Source organism: Canis lupus, chromosome 3 (genome assembly GCF_011100685.1).
Source record: "Canis lupus familiaris isolate Mischka breed German Shepherd chromosome 3, alternate assembly UU_Cfam_GSD_1.0, whole genome shotgun sequence".
Taxonomy (NCBI): domain Eukaryota; kingdom Metazoa; phylum Chordata; class Mammalia; order Carnivora; family Canidae; genus Canis; species Canis lupus.
The window spans coordinates 8,201,757-8,229,300 of record NC_049224.1 but is presented as its reverse complement, the minus strand read 5'-3'; the positions used below and the strand labels follow the sequence as shown (position 1 = coordinate 8,229,300).

General features: G+C 37.4%; 1 protein-coding gene across 11 annotated transcripts in view; it reads left to right on the top strand.

The window, feature by feature from the left end:
- The window catches only part of PAM (peptidylglycine alpha-amidating monooxygenase), a 150,348-nt gene that overhangs the window by 69,874 nt on the left and 52,930 nt on the right, over positions 1–27,544 (top strand). For all 11 annotated transcript variants that reach the window (XM_038532232.1, XM_038532229.1, XM_038532228.1 and 8 more), the window contains exons 7-13: positions 14,297–14,345; positions 15,662–15,729; positions 16,778–16,858; positions 17,149–17,225; positions 17,565–17,668; positions 24,506–24,690; positions 25,785–25,853. In XM_038532232.1, the coding sequence (XP_038388160.1) occupies positions 14,297–14,345; positions 15,662–15,729; positions 16,778–16,858; positions 17,149–17,225; positions 17,565–17,668; positions 24,506–24,690; positions 25,785–25,853 (633 nt within the window). The remainder of the gene's footprint in view (positions 1–14,296; positions 14,346–15,661; positions 15,730–16,777; positions 16,859–17,148; positions 17,226–17,564; positions 17,669–24,505; positions 24,691–25,784; positions 25,854–27,544) is intronic.

The window sequence follows — 27,544 nt, the reverse complement described above, 5'->3', positions numbered from 1 at the left end:
CATTGCCTGAAATCGACCACAGTGGGAAAATTTACATTGTGGAAATTGACAAATGCTGCAGATCAGTGCTTGAGAAATTATTTTGTGGATTGTTTAGACTTTAAAAAAAGATAGAGGGGTGCCTGGATGGCACAGTCTGTTAAATGTCAGACTCTTGGTTTCAGTTCAAGTCATGATCTCAGGGTTGTGAGATTGAACCCCAAGACGGGCTCCACACTCGGCCTGGAGTCTGCTGGAGATTCTCCCTCCCTCTCCCCCACCCCTCCCCCTCATGCTTGCTCTCTCCCTGACTCTTTCTAAAATAAATAAATATTTCTTTAAAAAAGAGAAAATTACGGAGAAGTTGTTAGTGATGCATATTACTGTGAAGAGTCCAAAAGTTTGAGGAAGCATTTTTCCAGTATTAAAAACTCCTAACCAGGACAGCAGAGATTTTGCCCACATCACTGACAAGCAAATGCAGTCCCAACATGTATCTTTGTTGTTCCAATAAATAAGAACATCAACAAACATTCTTAGCTGAATTACTACTCATCGTTTAAAACCATACTTCGGCCATGGAAAAAGCTCGGCAAAAATTAAGGAAAGAATTCTGTGACATTCAACTGGTGATGGGGAGTTTACAGTAAAGAATATTATATTATTATTATTAATTGTGTGGTACACATCATTCATATTAACAAAAACTATAATCGATTCATATGTGCACGCACATATGCATTCTTTTCCCCAGACACAATGTGTTACCAGTACACCAGTGAGTCCAGAATTTGAAATTTTAATGAGCTGCCCTGTTGATTTTGATGCAAACTAAACTTTAAAAATCAAGGCTCAGGGCACCCCAAGTGGCTCAGGGGTTTAGCATCCGCCTTCGGCCCAGGACGTGATCCTGGAGTCCCGGGATCGAGTCCCACGTCGGGCTCCCTGCATGGAGCCTGCTTCTCCCTCTGCCTGTGTCTCTGCCTGCCCCTCTCTCTCTCTCTCATGAATAAATAAATAAATAAAATATTTAAAAAATAAATAAAAATAAAAAAACAAAATAAAAATCAAGGCTCAGATTTTCCTAGTAAGAATTGAAGTTACTTCTGCATTTTTTCCCCAGTACTGCGGGTGTGTCAGGGCCATCTCCTGGGGCTTGGGACATGAGCGGAATAATTTGCACTTACCAAAATAAGTATAATTAAATCTCAATTCTCTTAAGAAAGGAGGAGCTTTGAAAGAGAAAAATGCATTTAATTACTGCCTGGTATTCTAGCACTTTCTTGATTTCACTTAGAAATTTGAAGGAGAGTTTATTCTTAACTTTTTCACAAAATTTGGTGTTTGCATTTCAAAAGGGTGTAATAGTAGAAGCCCCTTACAATGCATAGATGACTACTGGATATCCCCTCCCTATATATAGGTGGGCAAATGTTCCTTCTTTAAATCTAGATGAACCTATGTGAAGGGTGAGCAAAAATAAGTTATATTTCCCCCCACCTATTTTTTACATTTTTATTTTTAAGTGGAATGTGTGAAGTGACAGGGACGAGGAAGTGAGAGAAAGGCAGAGACCTTGAGACCAATTCTGAGAGAGAAATGATAGGCACGCAGGTCACATTCCACTTACCTAAAATCCTGTAGCTTCTTAGACCTTTTCAGATAAAGAGAAGAGATGGAAATATGACCGAGAAGGGTTGTTGAAAAGAAAAGCATCACCTCCTTTTCTTCTGAGAAGAAGGGAGTAAAAGCCATAGATCTTTAAGTGTTGTGTCCTAACATGTTTTTAAAGTGCTTGTTTTTAATGCCAGAGACGGAGTCTTCAGGGTGATGCAGTAGGAGCAATGCCCTGAAGGGCTCATCTAGCCCAACCCCTCCATTTTACAGAAATGGGGATCGATGCTCAGAAAGGTTAAGTGATTTGCCTAAGGTGATGTAGCTACTAGACCAATGCTATTAAAAACCAAAAAAAATAAATTAATTTGTGTTGGATTTCTCATTTGTATATGAGCCACAGTTCATGTCTTGACTCTATAAAACAAATAATGGAGTCAGGGTTTCTAATAGTCCTTGAACCACCAGCAACCGGGAGGAATGAGCTCATTCGTGCACAACAGAATACATATGAATAAAGACGGAGTTGTTTACCTCTTCTCATTTTTGCCTTTTCTTCCTGATGGATGAAGTAATCCACTTCCCTTTATCAAGCAGGGATGTATCTAAATCAGATTGCTTGATAATCCCACTGATTTCAGAAGAATTGAAATCGGATGTTCTTCACGTTCTTGTGTACCCTTCATTATACACAAGCAGCTTGATGTGAGTCATGGGAATGATTTTAGGTCTATTCAGTACCTCTCAAATGATCCAAAAGAAGCCTATTATCCTGCAATATTTTTTTTTTTTTTTGCTCTCGCCAATCTCTTCACATAAATGTGAGCTCCCTGCTTCCCTAGCTTCCTGCATTGCAACTTTGTTAATCATCCTCAGTATGGAAGACTAATGATCCTTATTCATTTCATTCATTCCATGGGACACCTGTTTATTTTAATACCTAAATATGGCCATTAAGGGTCAGAAATTACATTTTCATTCATTTGGTTACGGGAAGGCCTGTAAAGCACTGCAGCATTATTTCTTTTTTAAAGGATATATTCAGAATGTTTCTTGTCCCCGAAATGTATTTTTAAAGCAATTTAAAAAAAAATAAAATTAAAAAAAAAATAAAGCAATTTAACAGTGAACAATATAATATTTAGCTTAAGTGATGTCTTTTTTAGGAAAAAAGAACGTTCCCTAATACCATTTAGTTTGTCGTATTTCAAATTTATTTTCTGGTGGTTTTTCAAGAAAACCTTATACTTTGCCTCCATTTACTCCTTCGCAACTCATGCTTTTGTAATCACTCGTTAATTATTAACTCCTATTTCAAAGTTAGTAACACTGCATAGTCCCAACTAATTAATTCCCTTTAAATTAACAGCAGATAACATTTCATTTTTTAACCAAAAGAAATCAAGAGGAGGAATAAAGTTACTTGCCATCAGCTCACATAAAAATTAGAAGATGCAGTTAAGTTTCAGTGACATCTAGTTCAGGGCATTGACACTCTCTAAGACATTTTTCTCATATTTCATCCATATTCCAGCTGGTTTCCTACCCCTCACCCTGTCCCTCACTGCTCCCCTCCATTGCCGTAGCATGTTTATGTTTGTTTACTACGTTCTAGGAATTCCAGCAAAAGATAGAAGTTCTTAAAGAGCTATGCAAGAATTTGTATATTCCATTTCCCATTTGCTCTTAATTCTCTTTTACGGGAGTTGACCGTCTTACTTATAAAATGGGGAAGATGACCCTAAATAAATCCATGATCAAAAAAGCATTTGATGAAAATGATTCAATTATAATATTTAGTGATATTTACAAAATATTCTATTAGAAGAATGTAATCCAACCTACCCTGGGCCTAGAGGAGACCCCACTAACCCCCTATTTCTGCCAACAGGAACATTAGTCTCCTCTTTATCCAATTTGGAAACTCTTCATCCTGCTCTCCATTTCTTTTCATTACATATTAATTCTCATTTTCTCTGTCTTTGAAAACCTTTAGGAGATTTTCTTATTGTAGGAATATTTCTCGCCCCCACACTTCTTAAGCCCCATGTTTTGGGGCAAGAATTTCTTATTCTTGTTTCCCCGACTTAAGTGTAGTATACCTCCTATAAATAACTGAAAGGAGGATAAAATCTGGTCAGTAACCACAGTTCCTTCTACACTCCCCCTTTATCTTACAGTGAAAAGACTTGCTTAAGGACTGAAGGAATTTTGAGAGATAACTTGAGTCATCAAGGGCTTTCAGTGTTTTTTTCATTAATGTGGGAGGGATACTTAGCACTTATATAGTACCTCTGAACTCGAAAGTGCTTTATAAATGTTATTCTATTCACATTACAACATAAACATACTGAATGACTGAAAATTAATGCTAAATCAAATATATGAGCTATAATGTTCAAAGTGTATTCCCTAATTAATACCACAGACTACATACATGCATAATTACATGTAAATTAGATACTTTAGATTAATTTTTTCATTGAAGAACTGAGCACAATACACAATAGTATTTTAAGTTGATGAAGACAATTGGGTGGAAAATGCAGACACTGATTTTAGATTGAGCTTCAAAGGCATATATTGCGGTTAAATTACTGCTTTTGCAGAATATAAACTTCCTGATTTCAAAACAAAGAAGGCTAGTGTTGCCTCTTTTTGTGTGTCATTCGTGAGCAGTAAAGGTTTAAGTTAAATAAAAGAGGGAGAACATGTTGCACAAAAGGGTTGAGAATTCCAGAAGGAGTGAAAGGTTACATACATAAAAATACTCTCAAAATGATTTAAAATCCATAATAGTTTTATGTGAGAAACACTTTTAGCTTTATGTTTCAAATTGAATTTAAAGCAGTATCTTTGAGGCACCTGCGTGGTTCAGTCAGTTAAGTGTCTGCCTTCAGCTCAGGTCATGATCCCTGGGATCCAGCCCTGCATCCAGCTCTCTACTCAGTGGGGAGTCTGCTTTTCCATCTCCCTCTGCCCCTAACCCTCCCCCACCCCACACACACTCATGTTCTCTCTCTCTCAAATAAATAAAATCTTTTAAAAAAGAAAAATGTAAAACAGCATCTTTGACTATAAATATTAAAATACCTTTTCATTCCATTATTTAATTTACCTAACACTTTTTGTATGACTCCTAGGCTTTTGCAGGTGCATTCAGCCCTCAGTGGGGAGAACAGACAATAATTACTGGGAGACTGCAGAAGAAAACTTAGATTATCATTTTTAAAATGAATATAAAAAATAGAGATACAGAAATAGCAAAAGTTGAAGGACTTTCACTGAGAGAAAGGGGAAAAAATATTTCGTAGTAACCAGGTGTGATATCTAAAATAGTCCAACCAAAGCCCATGAAGCTAGTGGACAACTGGTTAAAGGTGCCTGTTTTTAGCTAAAAGGCAACTCCAGAAGGACAAACAAATGTTTACATAGAGCATATCCATAACGTAAAGATTTAAAACTTAATGCCTCAGGAGTGGAACACAAATGGAAGGTTTTGCCTCTTGATCTGGGTGTGTTTACAAGGGTGTATATATGTTTTAATTCCTGAAGCTAGCTGTACCTTCTGTATTTTATAGTTCAGCAAAAAGCTCAAAAACCAATCAATAATTTAAAAACTCAGGGCCATTAAAAAATATATTGTATTTACCTAGGACTGGGGGGGTATCTTTTACTTCCTTAGAAGTATGATTCTGGAGCGGTTCATAATTGAGGGAAGGATTTTTTAAATCCTAAACTTTACTGTAGTTTAGTTCTGTTTTTTTGTTTTTTGTTTTTGTTTTTGTTTTTGTTTGTTTTTGCATTCGTGAAAGATGGAAACAGGAAGGTGCTCTGACATTAGTCACACCCTCCGCACAGAATGATCATAAAAGCACATTGGTGAGCTGGCCTGCCTGCCTTCCATTTGATCTCTTTTGGGAACAGAACAGGCCATCCTTTGTGAAAGTCGTCTTCTTGCAAGATGGATAAATGCATTTTCTCTTCCTTGCCACAGGACAAATGGAAGCTAGTAATTTCTAGTCCCATAGCAGTGAAATGAATACAAAATCAAAAGAGGCTAACTTGCCGCAGTGACAGCTTCAAAAGGAATTCCTTTTTGAAGTTTTTTTTTTTTTTTTTTGTAGTGCTGGTTTATTTAGCGCTGGAGCTTGTCTGCTCAGCCAGCTTTCCACAGCCTCCAGGAAACCCTCTGTACAGGCTGTGTCTGCATTAGCGGTGCTCCTCTTCCAGTGATATTTGCTAAGCAGACACACATTTGCCATGACAGCTCAAGGTGTGAGTGCTCTTTGAGTGGAGATTAACTGGAGAGCCCTGATACTCTGAGATGCTGATTTCAAGGAACTACGAATTCTCTAGGGGAAATTTGGTGACTCGGATTTTGTTTGGAAGGAACTCTAATCAAAAACTCCCGGGTCTGCATTTTCTGGTTAATTTGGAGGGTCGTGTTTTTACTGTTTACTGTCAAGTAACTTGAAGACGTGCCTTTATGGGGCACCTGGGTGACTCAGTTGCTTAAGCATCTGCCTTCCGCTCAGGTCTGGGCCTGCATGCAACCCCAGGTTGGGCTCCCTGCTTCCCTGGTCTGCGGGGAGCCTGCTTTTTCCCTCTCCCTGCTATTACCCTGCTGTGCTCTCTCTCTGTCCCTCTCTCTGTCTCTCTTTTAAATCAATCAATCTTAAAAGAAAAAGACCTGTATTTATAATGCAGGTGGTACCCCCCCACACGCACACACACAACATAAAGGAGCTGTGTCTTAGCCTCATTAAAACCAAAGCAAACGTAAGAGAAGACCCCAGCCTGCCGTTCCCTCTGCCCTTCCCTATTTGCCTTTTGTGCTTGTGTGCAGTGCTTCTGCTGCAGCATCTCAAATGTACAGAAATAACCTTTTTATATAACCACACAGTCCAAATGGATAGAAATAACTTTTTTTTTTTTTTAACAATGTGGCGCAGCTGACAAAACTGACAGCACTCTGTTCCAAGGCAAAGGAAACTGGCTGTGTTGAATCTATTAAGAGACTGCATGCTCCACTCTCCCAAAGGAATTTCCAAGTAATTTTGACTACATGAAAATTTCCCTGACTTTAGAAATGAATCCCCAAGTAGTCTCCCATTGTTGGTCACCTTGGGAGCCGTGATGTAATCCCAGCAAAACCTCATCTGTCCCATTAACTTAATATTGTTCATTTAGAGCAAAGAACCATAAGGTAAAGATCAAGCCAGCTTAATAGGCAAATACTCATTACACTATCTATGTACATGCATTATTGCAAAATTATTGGTGTGTACTGTGGTCTCCTTGATTCATTTTTATCGGTTCAAGACAGAAAGTTGGGAAGGTGGCCTTTAACTTATGTTCAGAACACTCCGAGGGCACGGAAGCTTATGATGCAGTTGACTACTTGCTTACAGATTTTTGTGGAATATGTCTTTATCATTAAACATGTTATTTCTCGGTTTTGTTTTCTATAAGATCTGGCAATGGTTCCAGGCATGCTTTGTCAGTGCTTCCATAAGGAAAGGATCCATTAGCCAAAACTGTGTTTGGAATAGGAGATAATGGGTATGCTTTATCCTTTACCTTCCTAGGAGAGTGCAGTGAATTGAAATTCACTCTACGACTGTCTTTCGGAAGGACTTTTCCAATTAATGGAATGTAGTTTATAACAATACGTTGGTTCCCCCAGGATTGATGGTTAACCTTTTTTTTTATTTTTTATTTTTTATTTTTTTTAATAGAAGCAGGAAACAACCAGGACAAGATGAGCTCATGAAGTGTAGAAGGCTATCTCTAGAGGGAAAGATTAGGAGAGACCAGTAGTCTTCTAAGGACCTACAATCTAATAGGTTATTATCATGCATTATTCCACATCGTTACTTTACTACTTAGCCATGTATCCAAGCAGGAAGGACAAGCTATTATTAGAAAAGCAAGCTAAATAGTTTGGAATGGATAACCTCATATCCCATGCATTCAACCTCCCATTAAGAGAAATGAACTTCCTGCTTAAGTGGAGGTCCTTAAGTACCACTGGTTACTTATCCCTTCTTGCTTAATTCCTTTATCTTAGCTTTAGGGTATTTCATAGATAAAGTGCTTTGGAAGTATTGTAGAAATAGAACTCTTTTTTCTTTCAAGTAAGTAAGGTTTACTGAATATTAACATTGGAGCATTAGTTTTGATAGCCAGGTGTGTCCCAGTTAGCTGAATTACTTTGGCCAATGCTCTTAATCCCGGTAGCCTCTTTTTCCCTATCTGTAAAGAAAAAAGTAAGAATTGAACTCCATCATCTTCAGGGTTCCTTTCAATTCTGAAATTCTGAGTCTGTATATTTGATAAAGTACCTTGCTGTGGTTATACATCTCTGCCTCAGCAGAGGAGAGCAATTTCTCAAAAAAAGGCAAGCTTGAGACCCTTGTGGAGTGGTCATCCAGTTTTCATCTTGCTCAAGATTAGATTCTGATTGAATGCTATTTTCAAGTCTCATCCAATGTCTGGAAATACTTGTTTCTTCTGTTATCAGACTACTCTGTAGAAGTCTTACCACTCAACTACCAGTACTACATTACAGTCCTATGCTGCGAGGTGCTTCTGAGACATGATTCGACGTTCTTGATTTGTATCTCTTCCTAAAAATAATTCTCCTAATTTCTCCACTGTTAATACCTTCACCATTATAAAAGCTTCTAGTTCATACAGATGCCATTATAGTGGAATATAATGACATGTAATGAAATCATTTGCCATGTCATCTGATACCTATCTAGTGAATGAAGTTTCATCGCCATATCTTGAAATCCATTAGGCTATAATGATGTCTTACTAAAAGAAAACAGGCATCCCAAAAGATCTCTTTAACCTGGATGTCTTGGGTTCAATCCTCAGTGAGTACAGAACATTAATAGCTAAGAGTTAAGTGTTCACCAGTGAACCTTGAAGAAAGAGTGAACCTATAGCACAATCCAGTGAAGAAGAGAATGATTTACTTTGGAATAAGAAAAGTAAAATAAGGTAAATGAAGCTAGCTGGAAGGAAGAGCTGTCAAGATTTTTGGATGAAGACAGTTGTGCGGGATAAGTAAATGTAGATTTAAAACAACAATTTCAGTATCAGGATAAAAAGGCCTCACTCTCTTTTTTCTACAAATGTAGGATCTGTTGAACTGACCTCTACTCTGGACCGCAGAAAGAAGCAAATTGTCTTGGGTCTGATCAAGGGGAGCTTTATTATTAAAAGTTGTGGAGAGACCTTAAAACAATGCTTTATCAGCTTTTTCACGGTCCTGTGGTACCCAATCCAAAAATTTTGTTTTATCAGACTGTGGTACTTACGACTTACTAGTATTTCTGTATTTCACTAATGACTGTGTATCTATCTGGTACAGACCCTGATGAATCAGCATTTCTATTCCCACTTTGAGAGTATCCCTATTTTGTGTGATGTCTTTAAAATACCATGTCAATTCTGATTCCCTTTTTTCACCATCTCTTTACTCATTTAATATTCCCATGTTCTCTCTCCTTTTCTTCTATCCCTGTGTTACTGGTTGAAGAAATTTTATGTGTTCCAGTTTCTTCGATTAAAGAAATTCCATACCCATGACTGAAAATATATTTCTTAAAAGAAAATATTCATATGTTGAAAACTTTGGAATCTACCAATAAAAAGAATAGTAATAACTGATATGTATTGGATTTTTACTATGCTCCATTTAGAGTGCTATATTCTTTACATAGATTATTTCATTTGTAGACTTTGGTTTCTTAGTGGCACCCGTATTGATCACAAATACTAATTTACTCAGTGTTAGAATCGGTAACCTTCCAGATCCTACTCATTTTAGGCAGAGGAACTCAGTAAGCACCTAGCTGAAACTGATAATGATCTTATAAGGCATTATGGTCAAGTAACTGTGTGATTAAAATGCACAGATTAATTTCAGACTTTCCACCCAACACATCCTACATTTACTTGTACAAATGTACAGTATTTGTATGGAAATACAAATTGGGGACAGAGTCTGTTTCCTGTTCTACCTTTCAGACAAATTCAGTCCCATAATTCCAGGCCTTTTTAGTTATTTGACTCATTACAGTTCCCATCTATTTTTAAGCTATGGAATTCCATTTCTCTGGTCTTCTGCCCTGTGTTAACCTTCCCATCTATTTCCTCGCCTCTCTTCTCTCCTGTTTACTTTCATTCCAGTCACAGAATCAGCCTTTCCGACCAGCTTTTTCAGCTGGCGCATGATTTTTATATTCTGAGTTCATTTTCTATACACTTCTTCACTATCTCAGCCCCGATTTCATTTTCTTTTGTTTTACATGGTAAAATATTAGCAAAGGCATTGATGTATATTTTTAATGACAGTGAACCTTTTAAGTTGTCATCCGTTTTTATGACGATGCATGTTAGAGACAGATTTCATATAGAGCCTGGTGAATTGAAATGAATTAATTCTTAGGAGGCTTCGCATCTTGTGGCTGAAGCACCGTGTTACAATAGAAGGGCAGACAAAGAGCACACTGGAAATCATCGGTAAAATTTGCAAAACTAGCAGAAAGTTCCAAGTTCACCAGAAGCAAGATCAGAGTAGAGACTATGGAAATAATAATGCATCACTGTGGCAAGGATCACATTGGGAGTGAGAAGGTCATAATCTTCACACCAGATACTAGGCTGAAACATGCTTCTCTCCAAAGCTCCTACTAGCTGTAGGAATATCAGTGGGTCCAGGAGCCCTGCGAGGCCCCAGACCACCTTGCTTGAGGGAGATCATTTTCCTTCTCCTGGGGCTTCTCACTGTGTGTGTGTGTGTGTGTGTGTGTGTGTGTGTGTGTGTATACACACACACACACAAGCATATGTGCTCTTCAGGTCACACTGAAAAGTTGTACTGCACACAAGGAGTCACAATCATTTACGGTAATAAAATTTGACTGAAATAATATATATGAAGCAATTGACTCTAATAATGTCTAAGATGTCTATACATATGCTTTATAAGTATCGTTTTCACAACTTCTAGAATTTTGTTCAACTTGAGTTGTTAAAATGTGTACTTACCTATTACTAGGTAATAGAATTTCTTAAAGTCACACAGAATTATAACTGTCACCCCATGATTAAGTAATGATGATAATCTGAAGTTGTCCATAACCTAAAGTATAATATCTGCATGGTTACACACATACCCGCGCGCACACACACACACACACACACACGCAGCATAGTTTTTAGAAATGCCTCGTTTCTTGCTGATTCAGTGGATCAAATCTACTAGACGAATTTGATGTAAACAAATTCCTTCAGCAATGACTCAGAAATTCGATCTAGTGTGGTTTTTAAGTGATCTTGTAACTAATTTCCATTCTATATATTTTTTATTTCTTTAGCGTTTTATAAAACAGGCGTGATGTTTACTTTAGATCCTTGTCTTTCCAGTGGAGTGAGTGGTGCGACTGTGACTCACTTTTAAAACTCTAGGGACACCAAGTGGCTCAGCAGTTGAGCATCTGCCTTTGGCTCGGGGCGTGACCCTGGAGTCCTGGGATCGAGTCCCACATTGGGCTTCCTGCATGGAGCCCGCTTCGCCGTCTGCCTATGCCTCTGCCTCTCTCTCTCTCTGTGACTCTCATGAATAAATAAAAAAAAATTTTTTTTAAAAAAATCAAAACTCTAGAGTAAAGCACATGTACAACAATTACATAGCTATGGCTATTATATAATTTGGAGAAAATTATGGTGTGGTTATTAAAAAAGTCTTCATATTAAAATTTGATATATTTACTAACATACATAAGTTTTTGGCCTATTTTTGAGCTTTTGTGTAGAAAGCCACTCAATTTAGGCAAGTCTAATGAAGTACATTATCTAATAGACAGACGCTGTAATGTCGCTGGCAATAGGTGACGTGTTACTATTAGTAGCATTCCTGCTGCTCTTAATTTGGTGACAGTTTGTCTTTAGGATAAACTTCTTCAGTAGTTGCTGAAATGTGTTAATTGATTTATTAATTGTTCCCATTTAACTTCTGTAAAGTCGTGGTTACGAATATTAGCCAAGTTGGATATCAAAACGTGATTCACTTGGTTCCTTCAACGTAAAGATGTAATGGAAACCCCAAAGCAATTCTCATTTCACATTGGCCCTTTTGCTTGGATGGATGTTGTATGGGGAAAAATCTCTCTCCTGCTGTATTAGTAATGGCATTCAAAGATTACAAAGCCTAGCAATCAGTAATTAGTCATCTGTAAGTGCCAAGTACTGTGCCAGGTGAACACTTTATGTGATCCTGCCACTTTGCTTAAAACCATCCAATGAAAATCATCTTTTACCCAGAGAATAAAACCCAAACTCTTAACACACTCTGCATGGCGTGCACAATCTCTAGTCTCATAGCCGCTCCATCCTTCTGGGTCCACAGTAGATAAAATGGCTGGCCCGCCATCACATTGCCTGTTGAGTTTACTGTGTGACATTATCTTGTTTATATATTCAGTGTTTTGTTTTTCCATATCTCTCCTCCCTCCATTTGCATTAGAGCAAAAAGTGCCATGAGAGCAAGAAACTTGACTATTGTCTTTCACTGTATTCCCAGTGTATGGAATAGTGTCTGGAGATAGCAGTTGCTCAATAAATATTAACTGAATGAATGACTGCCATTTCTCAAAACAACCTTGTAAGATAGATATGATTTTTTTATACACTTGAGAAATGTTTCCTAAATCGACTAAGCAAAATCACTCAGTCTCTGGAGTTTAGAATTCATTTGGCATGAATGAATGGTGTTCTTTCAACCATTCATTTTTGATCAGTGGATATTTACATAATTCATTGGCTAATCATTTCAAAAATAGTACAATCTGGGCATATTTACTATATCTCATGCAGTACACTTAGGAGACCTCATTCTTAAAAATAATTTTTTGATAAATTAAAAAAACAGTACTTAATTATCCTTTCTATATTTGAAAGCATAGACAAAAAATTAAGCCTGTTATTATTACTACTATTACTTTCTCATCTCTTTAAAACTCATTTTGAAATTTCATTTTATTTTTTAAATTTTTTTTAAGATTAATTTATTTTAGACAGCGATAGTGAGTGTGCTTGCACAAGCAGGAAGGGCAGAGGGAGAGAGAATCTCAAGTAGGCTCCACCCAGTACTGAGCATGGAGCCAGAGGCGGGCCTTGATCTCTTGACCCTGAGGTCAGGGGGAGTGGCAGGAAGAGGGAGAAGCAGGCTCCTCACTGAGCAAGGAGCCCGATGCTGGGCCAAGAGTCAGATACTTAACTGATTATGCCACGCAGGGACCCCAACTCACTTAAAATTAAAAACCAAAACAAAACAAAACAAAAAAACACCTTACTGAAATTATTATGAAAACAACACCACACTGGAATTTGATTTAGAAGTTTGGAAAGAGATCCGTTTGTAAAATGACAAAAACAAAGAAACCTGATTAAATATAAAATGTGTATCATTGCGTTTATTTCTGTCCTATCTTTGTTAAAATCAAGCTTAATACCATACCCAGAAATTTCCTTTGTGTTTTATTGCCAAAGTATTAAATATGATTTGTTACACTTTCTAAATTTTATCTCTGGTAAATCAAAACGTGTATCTTGTTTGGTAGGTTACCTGTTCCTATACATCACTGTGTGAAGCTACCTTTGTTTGTTTTCCTCGCAAGAATTAGAGCTGAAAGAAAAGAAATTTCCTTAAAACCGTTCCATCTGCTGTTATTTATTAGCACACTTCACTTTTTAATTTTGAGTGTCAATCTGTCAATCTTGCACACACATGCTAGTTATTTAAATTTAAAGGAAACTCAAAATTGAGATACAATGTTTTATAAATACTTCGAATAAAATGTGAAGTAGAAAGAATTTAGCATACACAGAAATGGAAGGAATGAGTAAGCATGAGTTACTGCTCATGCAGTAACTCTGTGGTCACAGATCAGCAGGTTCAACAGAGATAAAACATAATAAAAATAAAAAATTTAATAATTTTTAATAAAAATTAAAATTTTTACCTTCTTTCTACTTGGGGAAGGTAAAAGGGAGAGGATTTGTAAGAGGTCTCTGAAGTGTCCTTGGCAAAAATAAAGAGATACTCACAGGCTTTCTGTTGAATTTGGGGTGAAAATTAGCATCAGGTTTCTATTTAGAAGGTGGGAATGGGCAAGGTTCAGAAACCAAACAAGGTGATCCCTGGACATACATCAAAGACATTTCAGACTCTAAACATGGTCATGTCTTGAAAGCTCAAACTATGGACGACTTCTGTTTTTGAAAAGTAGAGAAGCTAGTTGTTTGGAGCCAGCATGAAACAAACCATTCAGTTAATAGCCTTTTCTGGATCTTTCAACCATGCAGATCATTCATAGGGAGTAGCAACAGCTTTCTTCTGTGAGCTGTGACCGGTAGCACTTAGTATGGCTGCAGGAAGGCAGATGACTAGTCAGTTTGATGAGTCCAGAAAAAAAACCACGTACTGCTTGAAGTGATAGTTGTTGTTGCCGTCATGATGCATTGGAGATTCAGTATGTTTGTGAATATGAAAGTACTGTGAAACATAGTTTTGGGTTTTTTTTTTTAATACTGAATTTAAATAATCATTTAAAATTTAGTAGTCTGAAATCCGCTTTTCACATTTTCATATTTAAGATGTGTATTTTGTCTGTGTTTTCAGATAATCACAAAGACTGTTCCGGTGTGTCCTTACACCTCACACGCCTGCCGTAAGTACTTCCAGTTACCATAGCTAAGTGACAACTTGAAGATCTTTGAGAACTTATAAGTGGGAAATCCACCCTATTTATTGTCTATTGCTGTGTAACAAATACCCTAAACTTAGTGGCTTAAAACAACAAATACTCTGAGCACAAGCATTAGCTAGAGGCTGTGGCTGGCGGTCTCACACAAAGGCTGCAATCAAAGGCTCAGCCAGGGTTGCAGCCGTCTCTCTGGGGGCTCCACTGGTGTGGAGCCACTTCCAGGATCATTCACACAGCTATTGACAAGGTTCAGTTGACTAGTTGGCCGTTGGCTGGAGGACTCCATCATTCTGTGCCCTGTCGACTCTCCAGGGCAGCGCACAATATGGCATCTGGTTCCCATCACAGCCAGCAAGAGGAAGCAAGAGAGGGCATGCAAGATGGAAACCGCAGCCTTGTTGTCGCCTGATGCCAGAAGTTTGTGGAAAATGTGGAAATCTGATAAAGAGTTGCCACAAATCTTCATACTCTGACTCCTATGGAAAAAAGTCAAATTGCTTTTGCCTTAATCTATGTGTTGGAAATAACCATCCCTAAGTCCAGGTACCATGCCCAAGAGAAGAGGAGTAGACAGGGGCACGGATGTCAGAGCTAGAGAATCACTGAGAGCTTTATTAGCCAGAATTCTGCAGAGAAACTGAACCAGTAGAATGAACACACACACACACACACACACACACACACACACACACGAACACACATACGTACAGAGAGAGAGTTACTTCAAGAAGTTGGCTTACACAGCTGTGGGGGCTGACAAGTCTTCGATCTGCAAGGCAGGCTGGAAATTGTGGCAGGAGTCCGTGTGGAGTCCTGAGTCCAACACAGTCTGCAGGCCTAATTCCCCCCTCTTCCTGGGACCTCAGCCTTCTCCCTTATGAGAGCCACCCACACGGTGAGTGGTAGTCCGCTTTACTCGAAGTCAGTAATTTAAATTTTGGTCAGATCTAAAAAATACCTTCACAGCAATATCTAGGCCAGTGTTTGACCAAACAGCTGGGCTCTATCACCTAAACACGCTGACATGTAGGATTAGCTATCACAGGAGCCATTCAGAGACTGCTGTCCACATGCACCATGCCATAAAAATGTCTTTTTTAGCTATTTTGCCCAAGAAAATGTTATTTTAAGGAAAAAAAATCTATTCTAGCTCTTTTTCCTTATTTTCATTTTCACATGAATCATAGTTTATAGACCAATGTATTGAAGTATATCTTATTTTTCTAAGGCTGTAGTTTTGATGTTCAAATGGTTGATATAAATGTTACTGTTTTGTGCAGACAGCCTTTAATTGCTGGCATGTACCTTATGATGTCTGTTGACACTGTTATTCCACCGGGAGAGAAAGGTAATTATCTTTTAATATTTAACCATTATCTCATTACTTAACCTATAGGAATGGATTTACAGTATATTTTTTATAAAATTTTGAAATGACCTCTATCCCTGAAAACCAAACCAATTCTTTATTATCCTTAGATTTTTAAATAGATTTTTCTATTATTCCAAGCCAGTAGTTTATTATCATCCATTCTTTTAATGGGATGCTAATAATTGAGGCCCATGGGTAGGTAGTAGTTTATGTAAATGAAAGAATAAAATCTTGAGTATTTTATAAACCAGTCACCCACCCTTTAGATGCGAAAGACAGACCTCGTAACATACTGCAGAGACTATCCGGTTCAAAAATCAAGAGATCAGAAAATCCAAGACCAACTCAGTCATGAACTTAGATAGACTGAGCTTGATTCCCTATTTGTAAAATGAAGATGATAATAGCTGATTCATCTAAACTTACAAAAAGCTATTGTAATAAGTATGATACTATTTACCAGTCTGTATGTTCAGCTGATGAAAACGCTGTGTTAAATATTACCCGTTTGTTTTTACTGGGAATCTTGTAAAGTTAGTGACAAGTAGGGTCTCATTGTTCCTGTTCACTTATCAAAGACATTATTTACTGAAGAGCTATATAGTGTTTTAGACTGAAAGGAAAGAGAAGTATATGCAGTGGTTCCTTCTCAACAGGAGTCGTCAATGGAGTTATCTGAGGTGTTTGCAAGCAATTGTTAAGCCTTTTCAACTGCATAAATTTCATGATAAAAGTAGTAAATTAGGCCTACATTTCCACTGACAAGAGTATCTTGTTTTGGCCCTAGTCATTTTGTTTATGAAAGAAATTAGATGGGAGGGCAGGAGGTTGTTAACTCATCTTCGTAAATTGGCTGGCAGGTAATAAGCGCTTAATGCCTGCTGAATACCTGAGTGCATGTTTACTTTATAGGGAAACCCCCATGCCTAGCATCTTGTGCATAAACTATTACATACTTTTAGGCAAGAATAATGTTATTTTCCAGTTGGATAGTAACCTTTTCTCCGTGTTTTATTTCTAACAGTGGTGAATTCCGACATTTCATGTCATTACAAGAAGTATCCAATGCATGTCTTTGCTTATAGAGTTCACACTCACCATTTAGGTAAGAACTTCAAACTACAGCTTAAATCATAAATATTTACCTTTGTGCTTGCTAATGCTATAAATGTAAAATGTGAATTATATTTGACCTTAAATCTGTTTCAATGGAAGATTTTGCATCATACCTTGAAATTCTGTATTTTTTTTTATCATATTGTTTTCATTAAAATACCTAGCACTTGGGGTTCTGACAATACTCAAATTTTATTTTGGAAAAAAAAAAGCAAATAATGCCTTTTATTTTTCTAATACTTTATGACATTATATGATTATAATTTATGTTCATTCCAGGTAAGGTAGTAAGTGGATACAGGGTAAGAAATGGACAGTGGGCATTAATTGGACGCCAGAGCCCCCAGCTGCCACAGGTCTGTAGAAACTGGTTTAATTTTGAGACAAAAAATATTAATCAGCAGATAGAAATCTTAGAAATTTTCATAGAATCCTTGTGAATCTCTCTAGAATCCTAGCATCTGTAAGTCTACCTCTGTCATCTAACTGTGTATAACCTCCTTTTTTTTTTTTTTTTACCGCTTTTAACTTGATGGTCTCTCTTAACATTCCTAAATATGGTGGTAAATTGTGTGTCTGTATATGTAGTGTCCTTATTTCTACCCAGAGAGGGCCAAGCCTCGCATTATTAAAGCATATGGTTCTGGGTTTTTGTTGGTGATTTTAATGAATCATTGTGTTTATCTTCTTGGCAGGCTTTCTACCCTGTGGAACACCCAGTCGATGTTAGTTTTGGAGACATATTGGCAGCAAGGTGTGTGTTCACTGGTGAAGGAAGGACAGAAGCCACGCACATCGGGTATGGTTTTATAAATTCCACTATTGAAAAATATTTTATTGGGGCAAGGCATGATTAAAGGTGACAGTTATCTTTGTGAATGAATTGCACTTTTTTTTTCCATCATGAGCAATTATAATAAACTGTGTATCACATTTTCCCACTTTAGAACTGAATGATTGTTATTATTATAAACTCTGGAACATGTGTTTAATTTTTTTATGCTTCCTTTCCTCCTGTTTATTCAAAACCTTCCATATCACACTTGAATATATTGTAGATCCCACAAGAGTGTATATTACTTCCTCAGGCTCATTTAATAAAGAAAAATATAATTGATTATGAATTCTTTTTTCGAATGTCCTTTTGCCCTAGTTCAAATTTAGGCAGATATTTAATCCACATTTAGTGGTGTCCATTAATTACTCAGAACTGTGGTTTTTTTCTTTCTGCCTGTTAAAATGTCCATGTATTCATTGTTTTCCAGTTGTCTGGTCTACCAAGTGAGAATGATAATATTCAGCACTTTTCCAAAAGAGAACACTGGACATTAAGTAATTTTTAAAATACTGAGCCTCCTTTAAATAAGCTTATTTTATAACACTAAGTAAAATTTTCAAAGTACTCTGAACTCTCAGTAAAGATTTGCCTAAATTAAAAAGGTTTGCCTAATTCTGACATTATCTGAAAGATAAAGTCTCTTATCATGTGTTTTTATTTATTTATTTTTTTCTCAAAAGAGAACAAGAAGCCTTCTTTCCATGTTAAACTAGGTTATAAAATGTTTACTGATGCGACCTGGAAGCTGGAGTCCTAAACCATTTATCTTTGATCAAAGAGAAGTTACAGAAAGTTGGCATCTGAAAATAGGCATTAGATTATAAGGATGATTCTTAGGATGACAACACTAGCTGTTGGTTGTCAGGGGAAAGGGAAAAGATGCTGAAGCAAGTAAAAGAGAAAAAAAGGCATTTGAGACAGCAGAATAGGATTTTTTTTATGTCACTCTAAAGGGTTTTTATATTAATAAACATCAATTTTAAGTCTAAAGATAGAATAAACAAAAAATTATCAAGTTCTATTAAACAAGAAGCTTCTGAGAGTTTTGCCTTTGGATAAAGTTTGTCAGTGAGGGAAGAGACTTGAGGAAAACAATAAAATTATAGAGTTACATGAATGGTAACTGTAAGGAAAAGCTTGACGAGATAGGACAAGATAGACAAAATTAGATTTAAAGGAGTCAGACATTCACTTCTTAACATTTACTTAGTAGTATTATTATAATTATTATTATAATTTTAAACATTTTATTTTAAAGTGCTCTCTGCACCCAACATCAGGCTCACACTCACAACCCTGAGGTCGAGTGGCATGCTTCACTGATTGAGCCAGCAACATGCCCCCTTACCAGCCTTTAAATACATGAGTCACAGGGTATTGATTAGCTGTTTTCCATTCTATGTTAGTGTAGACCCTCCTAAACTTTTCTTAAGTGCATTGGTTATTTTTTATATATAAATTTATTTTTAATTGGTGTTCAATTTGCCAACATATAGAATAACCCCCAGTGCGCATCCCATCAAGTGCCCCCCCCCCCCAGTGCCCGTCACCCAGTCACCCCCACCCCCCCGCCCATCTCCCCTTCCACCCACCCCTAGTTCGTTTCCCAGAGTTAGGAGTCTCTCATGTTCTGTCTCCCTTTCTGATAAGTGCATTGGTTATTTTATTAATCTTTGAAATAGGTAAAGTAGGGGAAAAAATCCTACTATTAGTGTACAAGTTCAAGTGTGGAATAAGTTGAATTTTTTTTTGCTTAAAAGTCCCCTAACAATTTGGAAGGGCTTGTAACTCTGACTGAGTTGTATCCTTTGAGTATCCTCTGTGAAGCAGTATCAAACATAGAAATTAGTGACTTTTTAGAATGCTGTGATGAGAGGCCAAAATAATCTCTGGAAGCCTCTTTCAGTTTCAGGAGGTCCAGAATAATTCAGTCTTTTAAAAAATGTGCATTTTGCTTTAAAATAACCTTGAAACGACTGTACCAGTCCCTTTCTGTAAATCTCATGTGAGCTACAGGGAATGCCATTTTGAAATACGAATGAAACAGAAAGAAATCACGGGAAGTTCTTGAACGAGTCCATTTCTGAATATTTAATTTCTACCACAGTTGCATTTTTCCCCTCAGTGGAATGATCAACTAATAAGACAGGTTTGAGTAAAATTTAAATATGAATAAGAATTGTCACACTAAGGAACAGTATTCCTGTAGCACTTCAAGTGCCTTTTAGTTCTAGAAAGGTTATAGCATCAATGCATCTGTTTTATAAAATCAGAGGTACCACTTCCATGGGGAACTATAGAATTACAGTGCAGAAGGTAACCAGTAAAAAAAAGAAAACTAGCATTTTAGGAGTCTGTTAAATGATACTCTGCAGATCGCCTCTCCTTTTTCACCCCTCCTGCTTAACCCCCAAGCCGCATACAGGAACGTGTACCCCACCACCACCACCTTTTACCCCCACCCCCTTGGGCACAGGTTGGAGCTCTGAGCATGCAAACTGCCCAGTTTCAAAGCCCCTTGTGCACAGGGCCTGGGGGGCCAGGAGGGGCCCCTCCGGGCCCTAGAAGAACTGCCACCGTCAGCTTTCTTACTCAGCGGCCACCTGGAAACGAGGTTTTCCAGGAAACTTCTATCTGAGGCCTGCCAAGCAGATTTTCAGCCGAGTAATCCTTCTACTAGTCCGACCTTAACTCTGCATTGAGCTAAAAATCTTAGGCCTGGAGAAAAATCTTGCTTGATTGGGACAATCATAGTTAACTAAGAAAAAGCGCTTTTAAACACAGGGACTGGTTTTTTCATAGCAGGGCCGCATGGCAAAGCACAACCATCAAAGGATGGGTGGATTTAAGACCAGACATGGTAATAGAGTCACCTAACGGAAATATTGTTTATCTGGATATATTAACTTTCTTCTTAGGTAGTAAATGTATAATATGTTTTAGACAAAAGTTGCACTAGTGTTTGTACTGACAACGTAGTACTAATTAATCGGTGTGGAAGCAGTGTTTTGTGCCTGCCTGGCTGCAATATATGTTTAATATTCTGTATGGCACCTCTCAAAATTCATTCCAAACATTTAGTTAAGTTTAAACAAACAAACAAAAAAAGAATTTTATTAAGTCAGCCAATTAAGCTAATTAAGTCAGCTAATTTGCTAAAGCCTTAATTTAATTCAGTTGGTAGATAATATTTACCTATTTGGTCAGTTTTGTTAGTCATATTTTTACTTTTGGAAAAAGTAAAAGTACGGTTAGAGCATGTACATATGAGAATGTTTAATGAATATTCAGATACCAAACACACCACTGTAGTCAACATTTCAAAGTATATTATAAACAAAGATAAAGTTCTATGGCCAAAAAACCCCTCAGTGTATATATTAAAGCTCCAGGGGAAAAAAATGAAAAAAAAAAAAAAAAAAAAAAAGCACTAGGAAACCTTTTTTTTTTTTTTTTTTAATTCATGAGAGACACAGAGACAGACAGAGACACAGGCAGAGGGAGAAGCAGGCTCCATGCAGGGATCCCGACTTGGGACTGGATCCCAGGACCCCAGGATCATGACTTGAGCTGAAGGCAAACACTCAACCACTGAGCCACTCCGGGGCCCTGCACCATGAAACCTCTTAAGAAACAATTCAAAATTTTGAAAAATAAGTCCTTTAAAGTGTTCAAATTGCATTCCAAAATTAGTATCTCCTGTCACTGTGTTTTTTTTTTTTTTTTTTTTTTTTTAAGCCCAGCATCTGTCAGGTGCCAAGGGCCGATGGGTGAAGGGATCAACAGAGTGGAGACAGTATCTGTCTGAAACATAGTCATCATGTAACAAGATTTGGGTTTTTTAAATGGTACATTTAAAAATATTTGGTGCTCTTGTAAACCTCGGTTACATTTCTTTATAAAATGAAATAATACATTTTACTAAAACCCTCAGAGAACACGGATAGATGAGAAACAGGTAGACAGATAAACAGATATAAATAAATATTTTTCTGGCATGCCATAGACTGAGTTCATAAAGTCGACCTGACTCAGCAGTATGATATATTAGGGCGTAACAGGTTATGCCATAACAGGTTGTGAACATTTATTAAGATAATTTATTCCTTCTTCCTTCCTTCAACAAATATTTGTTGGGGGCTTACCTAGTTTCAGGCTCATCACAGCTTGTCACATTTAGAGCTAACTGATATAAAAAAAAGTAGTTATCAAAAAAAACAAAAAAAAAGTAGTTATCACATAAGCACTTTATTTTGCATGAAGATGGAAGAAATGCACCACTGTAATTTTGGACTATAAGTGATGCCAGCAGGCATCATTTAGGGAATCGCGCCGGCGGTAGGAAACGCCGAGAGGTCCATTCAGTGGGGCCAGGGCCCACGTGTGAATGCAGCCTCCCTCAATATTTTCTCCTATTAATAATCATTAGATTGACAGCGTTGAACTGCATGTGTTGACCTCCTGGAAAATAAAGGTGGATGTGTCAAAATTCTCCCTTAGGAATACAGAGAGCAGTTTGATTTAAAGTCAGCTTTTTTTTTTTTTTTTTTTTTTTGAGTGAAACATGGATGTGGAATAAAATCAGCAAACTGGCTCGCTGCTACGAAAGGAGGTTGGAGTCCTGACACATTTCGGATGTGATAGGAACTCAGCGTTAGCTTCACCACAAGTTCAGTTATAAATGGAAAGGCGTGAAGCCTGGCTCTTGTCTCTTCCTTCAGCTCTTCGGTGAATTTTTCTTTGTGATCAATTCTGAGATTATTTGATCAGCTCAATTTTGTATCATAGAATCAGTACCTTAAATAAACTGTACTGGGGAGCTGATCACTCTCTCTCACAGAGTCCCGTGTCTAGAGATGAACATGGGTGAGGATGTTCCCAAACAGGTAAAGTGGGGAAGGATCTGTGTACGGATTGGCTGCAAGTTTCCCTTATCACTCTATGAATTGACTGATTTTTTTTTTTTTTAACTTTCACTAATGGGAGAAGCTTGCATGATTATTTTGCTTTCCCTCTCTGCACGATGATCCCAGGTCTCTAAGCTAGAGCCACATCTTAAATTCCTTTTTCCTCATCTCAGTCGCTTGATCGACATGTTTTTTCTTCATTTTGAACAGGGGGAGGGTGGACCATGTGGTGAGGGCCTCTGGCCTGTGACTCCGGCACCAGCCATTTCTTTCATAACACACAGTTTTCTTTTTTTTTTTTTTTTTAAAGATTTTATTTATTTATTCATGAGAGACACACACAGAGAGAGAGAGAGAGGCAGAGACACAGGCAGAGGGAGAAGCAGGCTCCATGCAGGGAGCCCGACGTGGGACTCGATCCCAGGTCTCCAGGGTCAAGCCCTGGGCTGAAGGCAGGTGCTAAACCGCTGAGCCAGCCCCCCGGGGATCCCAAGCACACAGTTTTCTGACCCACTCCAGTGATGTTAAAATGCAGTTCCTAGGAGTGGTGTTTTGACACGTGAAGACGCGTGTAGTGAACAGGTGTTTGTTTGGGATTGCACCTCACTCTTTGCTCACACTTCACAGGAGAGGCAATTACCCTGACGGGGACCAGCTTCAGAGAACGAGAAGCCAAATGACTTTTAAAGCATGAGCAGAGCCCCCCAAGGCAGGGCTTCATTCCCGTGGTCTCTCAGGGGCTCTACATTTTCAGAGCTTACAGAAACCACATCCCTGTTTGGAAAATATGTTTTTTTTTTTTTCCTTCTCCTGCTGATGTCATTACTGTTGCTATGGAGAGGAAGTGAGTGCCACATGACATTGCTGGAAAAATCAACACTGACGTATTTTTGTACAGCAAACAGTCCCCTTCGTAGCTTGTTTTTTATTAGCAGAGGCTTGCTAAAAATTGTCAGAACCACCAGAAAGGAAAACACTCGTTTGCGCAAACTACCTCGGAAATGAAAGCCTTGTGAAGGTGTACCAAAGTAATCCCCTCTAAATGACAGTGAAGAGGATGCAGCACATGACAGAGCAAAGCGTGTGTTAAAAACTATAAGGCAAAACAACAACAACAAACCTATAAGGCATTACCTTGTATGATTTGGAACTTGTATCTTAGAAATGTCCATCCCACTGTCTTAAAATCTATTTTTAACAACTGACTGTCAGTTGTGCAGCCCTACCCCTACTGGGGCCCGAGCCTTTAGAGGAGATTAGGAGAGTCATTTTGTATTGTCCTTGAAGCTCTCTCTTCTTGCCTGCTGTAGAAGCCAGGGTGCCAGGTCTTCGTGTCCCAGTGCATCTGACCCTGAAGGTAGAGCCACTTACCAAAAACAAGATCCTAGAGTCTCAGGGTTTAAATGGAAAAAGCCATTTTTTTTACAGACTTGTAAATAATAGATGATGTCTCTGTTAAAGTGTTCTGAATGTTACCATAATCAAGTAAATAATTAAGATTTCTTTCTGTGAGGAAAGGACTTTGCCCAATCTGCGAGTTTTAGCAAATGGAAGAAGGCCCGAAGCATAAAAGCATTTAGAAGCGGAAAGAAAGTATCTCGCTGCCACTTAGGTGCCATTTCCATCTCTGGTGTTGGTGATGTCCACGGAGACATGGGTGCACATGGGTGCTGCATCATGAAGTGGAAATATGCCTTCGACAATGCGCTTTCGATGCTGAAAACTGTGGTCGGTCTTAATGAGAGCTATAAGATAAATGCACAGTATTTCTACCTCTGAACCTATTGCTGGCAGATTTACTGGATGTATTTTTCTTGCATGGAAAATGTGTTTTATGTGAGTGGCTGGTTGGTTATATGTCTTTTTTTTTTCCTTCTTTTTCTGCTTGCAGTGGCACATCTAGCGATGAAATGTGCAACCTATACATTATGTATTACATGGAAGCGAAGCATGCAGTTTCTTTCATGACCTGTACACAGAATGTCGCTCCTGATGTGTTCAGAACCATTCCTCCAGAGGCCAATATTCCAATTCCTGTGAAGCCCGACATGGTTATGATGCACGGGCATCACAAAGGTAAAAGTGGGATTCATTCAAAGTGAAATACAATTGCACATTTTACATTTTCTTGTGGGTCTCGCTTGACTGTGTGATCAATATTTAAAATCATCCTCCATCTGCCAAACAGTCACGTGTACACATAATCTGATTCCTGCTTTTTCCTTCTTTTATAACCTGTCTACCCTCCTGACACGCCCTCCTCAAAGCAGTTAAAGTGAAGAATCTCACCTGGCGATAAAACCAACTTGTGTGGGACCAGTTCGATAGATACAGCTCCTTCTTCATTTAATTCATGTTTTCTAGTTTCCCCCACTTGATTCCTTCCATAGCTGGTAATGACTTAACACAATTTATGAATTTTACCGTGTTCTAAAAAGTGCTTCAGTTTGCCATTGAAAATGGTTATCGTCTCCAGCCATACCCTGAATTATCTATTTTAATGGGCTCCTCAAGCAGAGGAGAGTTCTTGATTTATGAGGCATTACTAATCTTGGCCTTTTTGGTCTCATGCTCAGAATTGCTGATGAACTTACTCTTCATCTGCAAAATGATCATACTGATTGTCATTTCATTAGTTTGAAATTGCAAAACCCACGCCCTGTTTTATTGGACTGAAGTATGCTGAGACTTTACTGAGTTTTACAAATCCAGTCTTAAAATGCCAGAGCAGCTTCTTACGCCTTTCTGTTGGAAATTTTATGAAACAAGTTACATAGCAGTTAGGTCACTTACTAAGATCTTAATATATTTATAGAATGTGCCTTAAAGTGTTCTTAAAGTATCCTAAAAATGTCACTAAAACACACTATAAATGTATTTTTAGAAATACAAGCAGTTTTATTAATGCATTTAAAAAAATTCTGTATCATGTATATATATTACTGAGAGGTTAGGTGATCTAGTTCTTGAGTCAGAAGTCCGATAATTGGTGGTTATGCTGGAGTCTTTTTGTAAATTAGAACATTTGTGCCACACGAATTCTTACTACTGTTTTTATGAAACATGAGAGCCTAAAAATATTTTTATGTTGATGGTATATTTCCAGCCAACAATTTAACGTATATGACATATCCCACAAATTTATGCTCAACTTTCTTGATCCTTTACAGAAACAGAGAACAAAGAGAAGACTTCTTTACTACAGCAACCAAAAGGAGAAGAAGAAATGTTAGAACAGGGTATGTACGTATAGCTTTATAACTAGACCTGAAAACGTTTTCATGTTCTAATTAGGTAACCAAATTTTAAAGTTACCGAGACATTTTGGATCTTTATCAGCCTCCATCCCTGTGTATTGCTGTTTTTATATAATGCATACTTCATTAGAAAATGGTGGGTTGTTGTGCTTTAGCTTTGAAAGTAAAATTCCTTGATGTAATTTAGACCCATTAGGTTTTTCTGTCTTTGTTTTAGTTTTTTTAACATGGTGACTTTCAGGCATAGTGCAAATATAATCATTGGAAACAGTCGGTGGGCTGCTTTTGAAATCTAAAGGACTTTACCATTTAAAATCTTGTGTACTTTGGGTGGTGTGTTCATTGACTGTATTTGAAAGAAATTAAGACTTACCCTTCATCTTGCCTCTCTTGCGCCATGCTTCTCTGCCTTCAGTGAAGTAGAAGGGATTATCAACTTGGTCATTTGTAGTTTTGTATTAAGTTGCCATCTGATGAGTTAAGAAAGCACCATTCTTCCTCTGATCTGTTTCTTTGAAGTAGTAATACTTGATCCTTGTATGTCATGTACTGCATGTATTGGCACTGAAAAATTATTCTTCTCAATCTTGCTTTCTTCCCAGTTATCTCAAAGATGATACTTTGTGTTAGGGGTTGGAGTATGTTATCTTACCAAGTCATTTTTTGGCCTAGATAGGATATATTTTAAAACATTAGTTTAATGTTAATGCAAACACACTTCTTAGGACAACATGAACTATACAGGAAATAGATGGGATTTTTCTGTTGGCAACAGATAGAAATTTCTCCCCTGGGATATTGTAAACTATTCTTGGAATTCTTCAAAATGTATTCTATTAGGTCTAGGTCAAAGATAACACTCTTACATTAAGAGCATTGGCAAAATTAAAGAATCCAGACTTTTTAAAGGAAGACATGCTCTCTGAAAGGGGATTAGGGAAAACTATAATATAAAAAAAAATTAAATTATACAAAATTCCATAACATTTCATTCTAACAAAGTGGCCTCTGGGGAAAAAAAACCAACAACATTAACTCTGAGTTAATGTTTCTACTTTTCTGTTAAGTCAAAAAAAGGGAGATGATTTTATATTAAATCATTTATATACTAATGGTTCAATCTAAACTACTGAGTATGATTTAAAACAGCTAAATGAATCCATCTGTAAGGAAGTCAGTAATGATAGACTACATATAGCAGTATTAACAGTGTTTGCTATACCTGTACTGAAATTTGATCGGACTTAAAATAAATTATTTTGATATTGAATGCACTGTTTGAGATATATGTCTTTCACATAATTTGAGTCGTCTTAGTATTTTATTTTGAAATAAATACATAGTTAATATTAATAATATTAATAAATACTTAGTATTTTGAAATACTAACATGTGATAAAGGGTAGAATGAGACCACCATTTAGTAGATGCATCTTATAAAATGGTAAGCTCCCCTGGACACTGAGGCTGAACTGTTTTCATTTTCAAGTTATTTGAGTTGATCAAGGGAGACATCAAAGCTTCTGAAACATTAGAAACCCAGAGGTTTCATTAGCGGAAGAACCTTAATTATTAGGTTTAATCTGTTCTTCCCAAATAAGATTTAGGAGGTGTCACACATACCTAAAAAAACAAATCCTTTTAAACACTTTAACATTTTGCCAATTCATTCA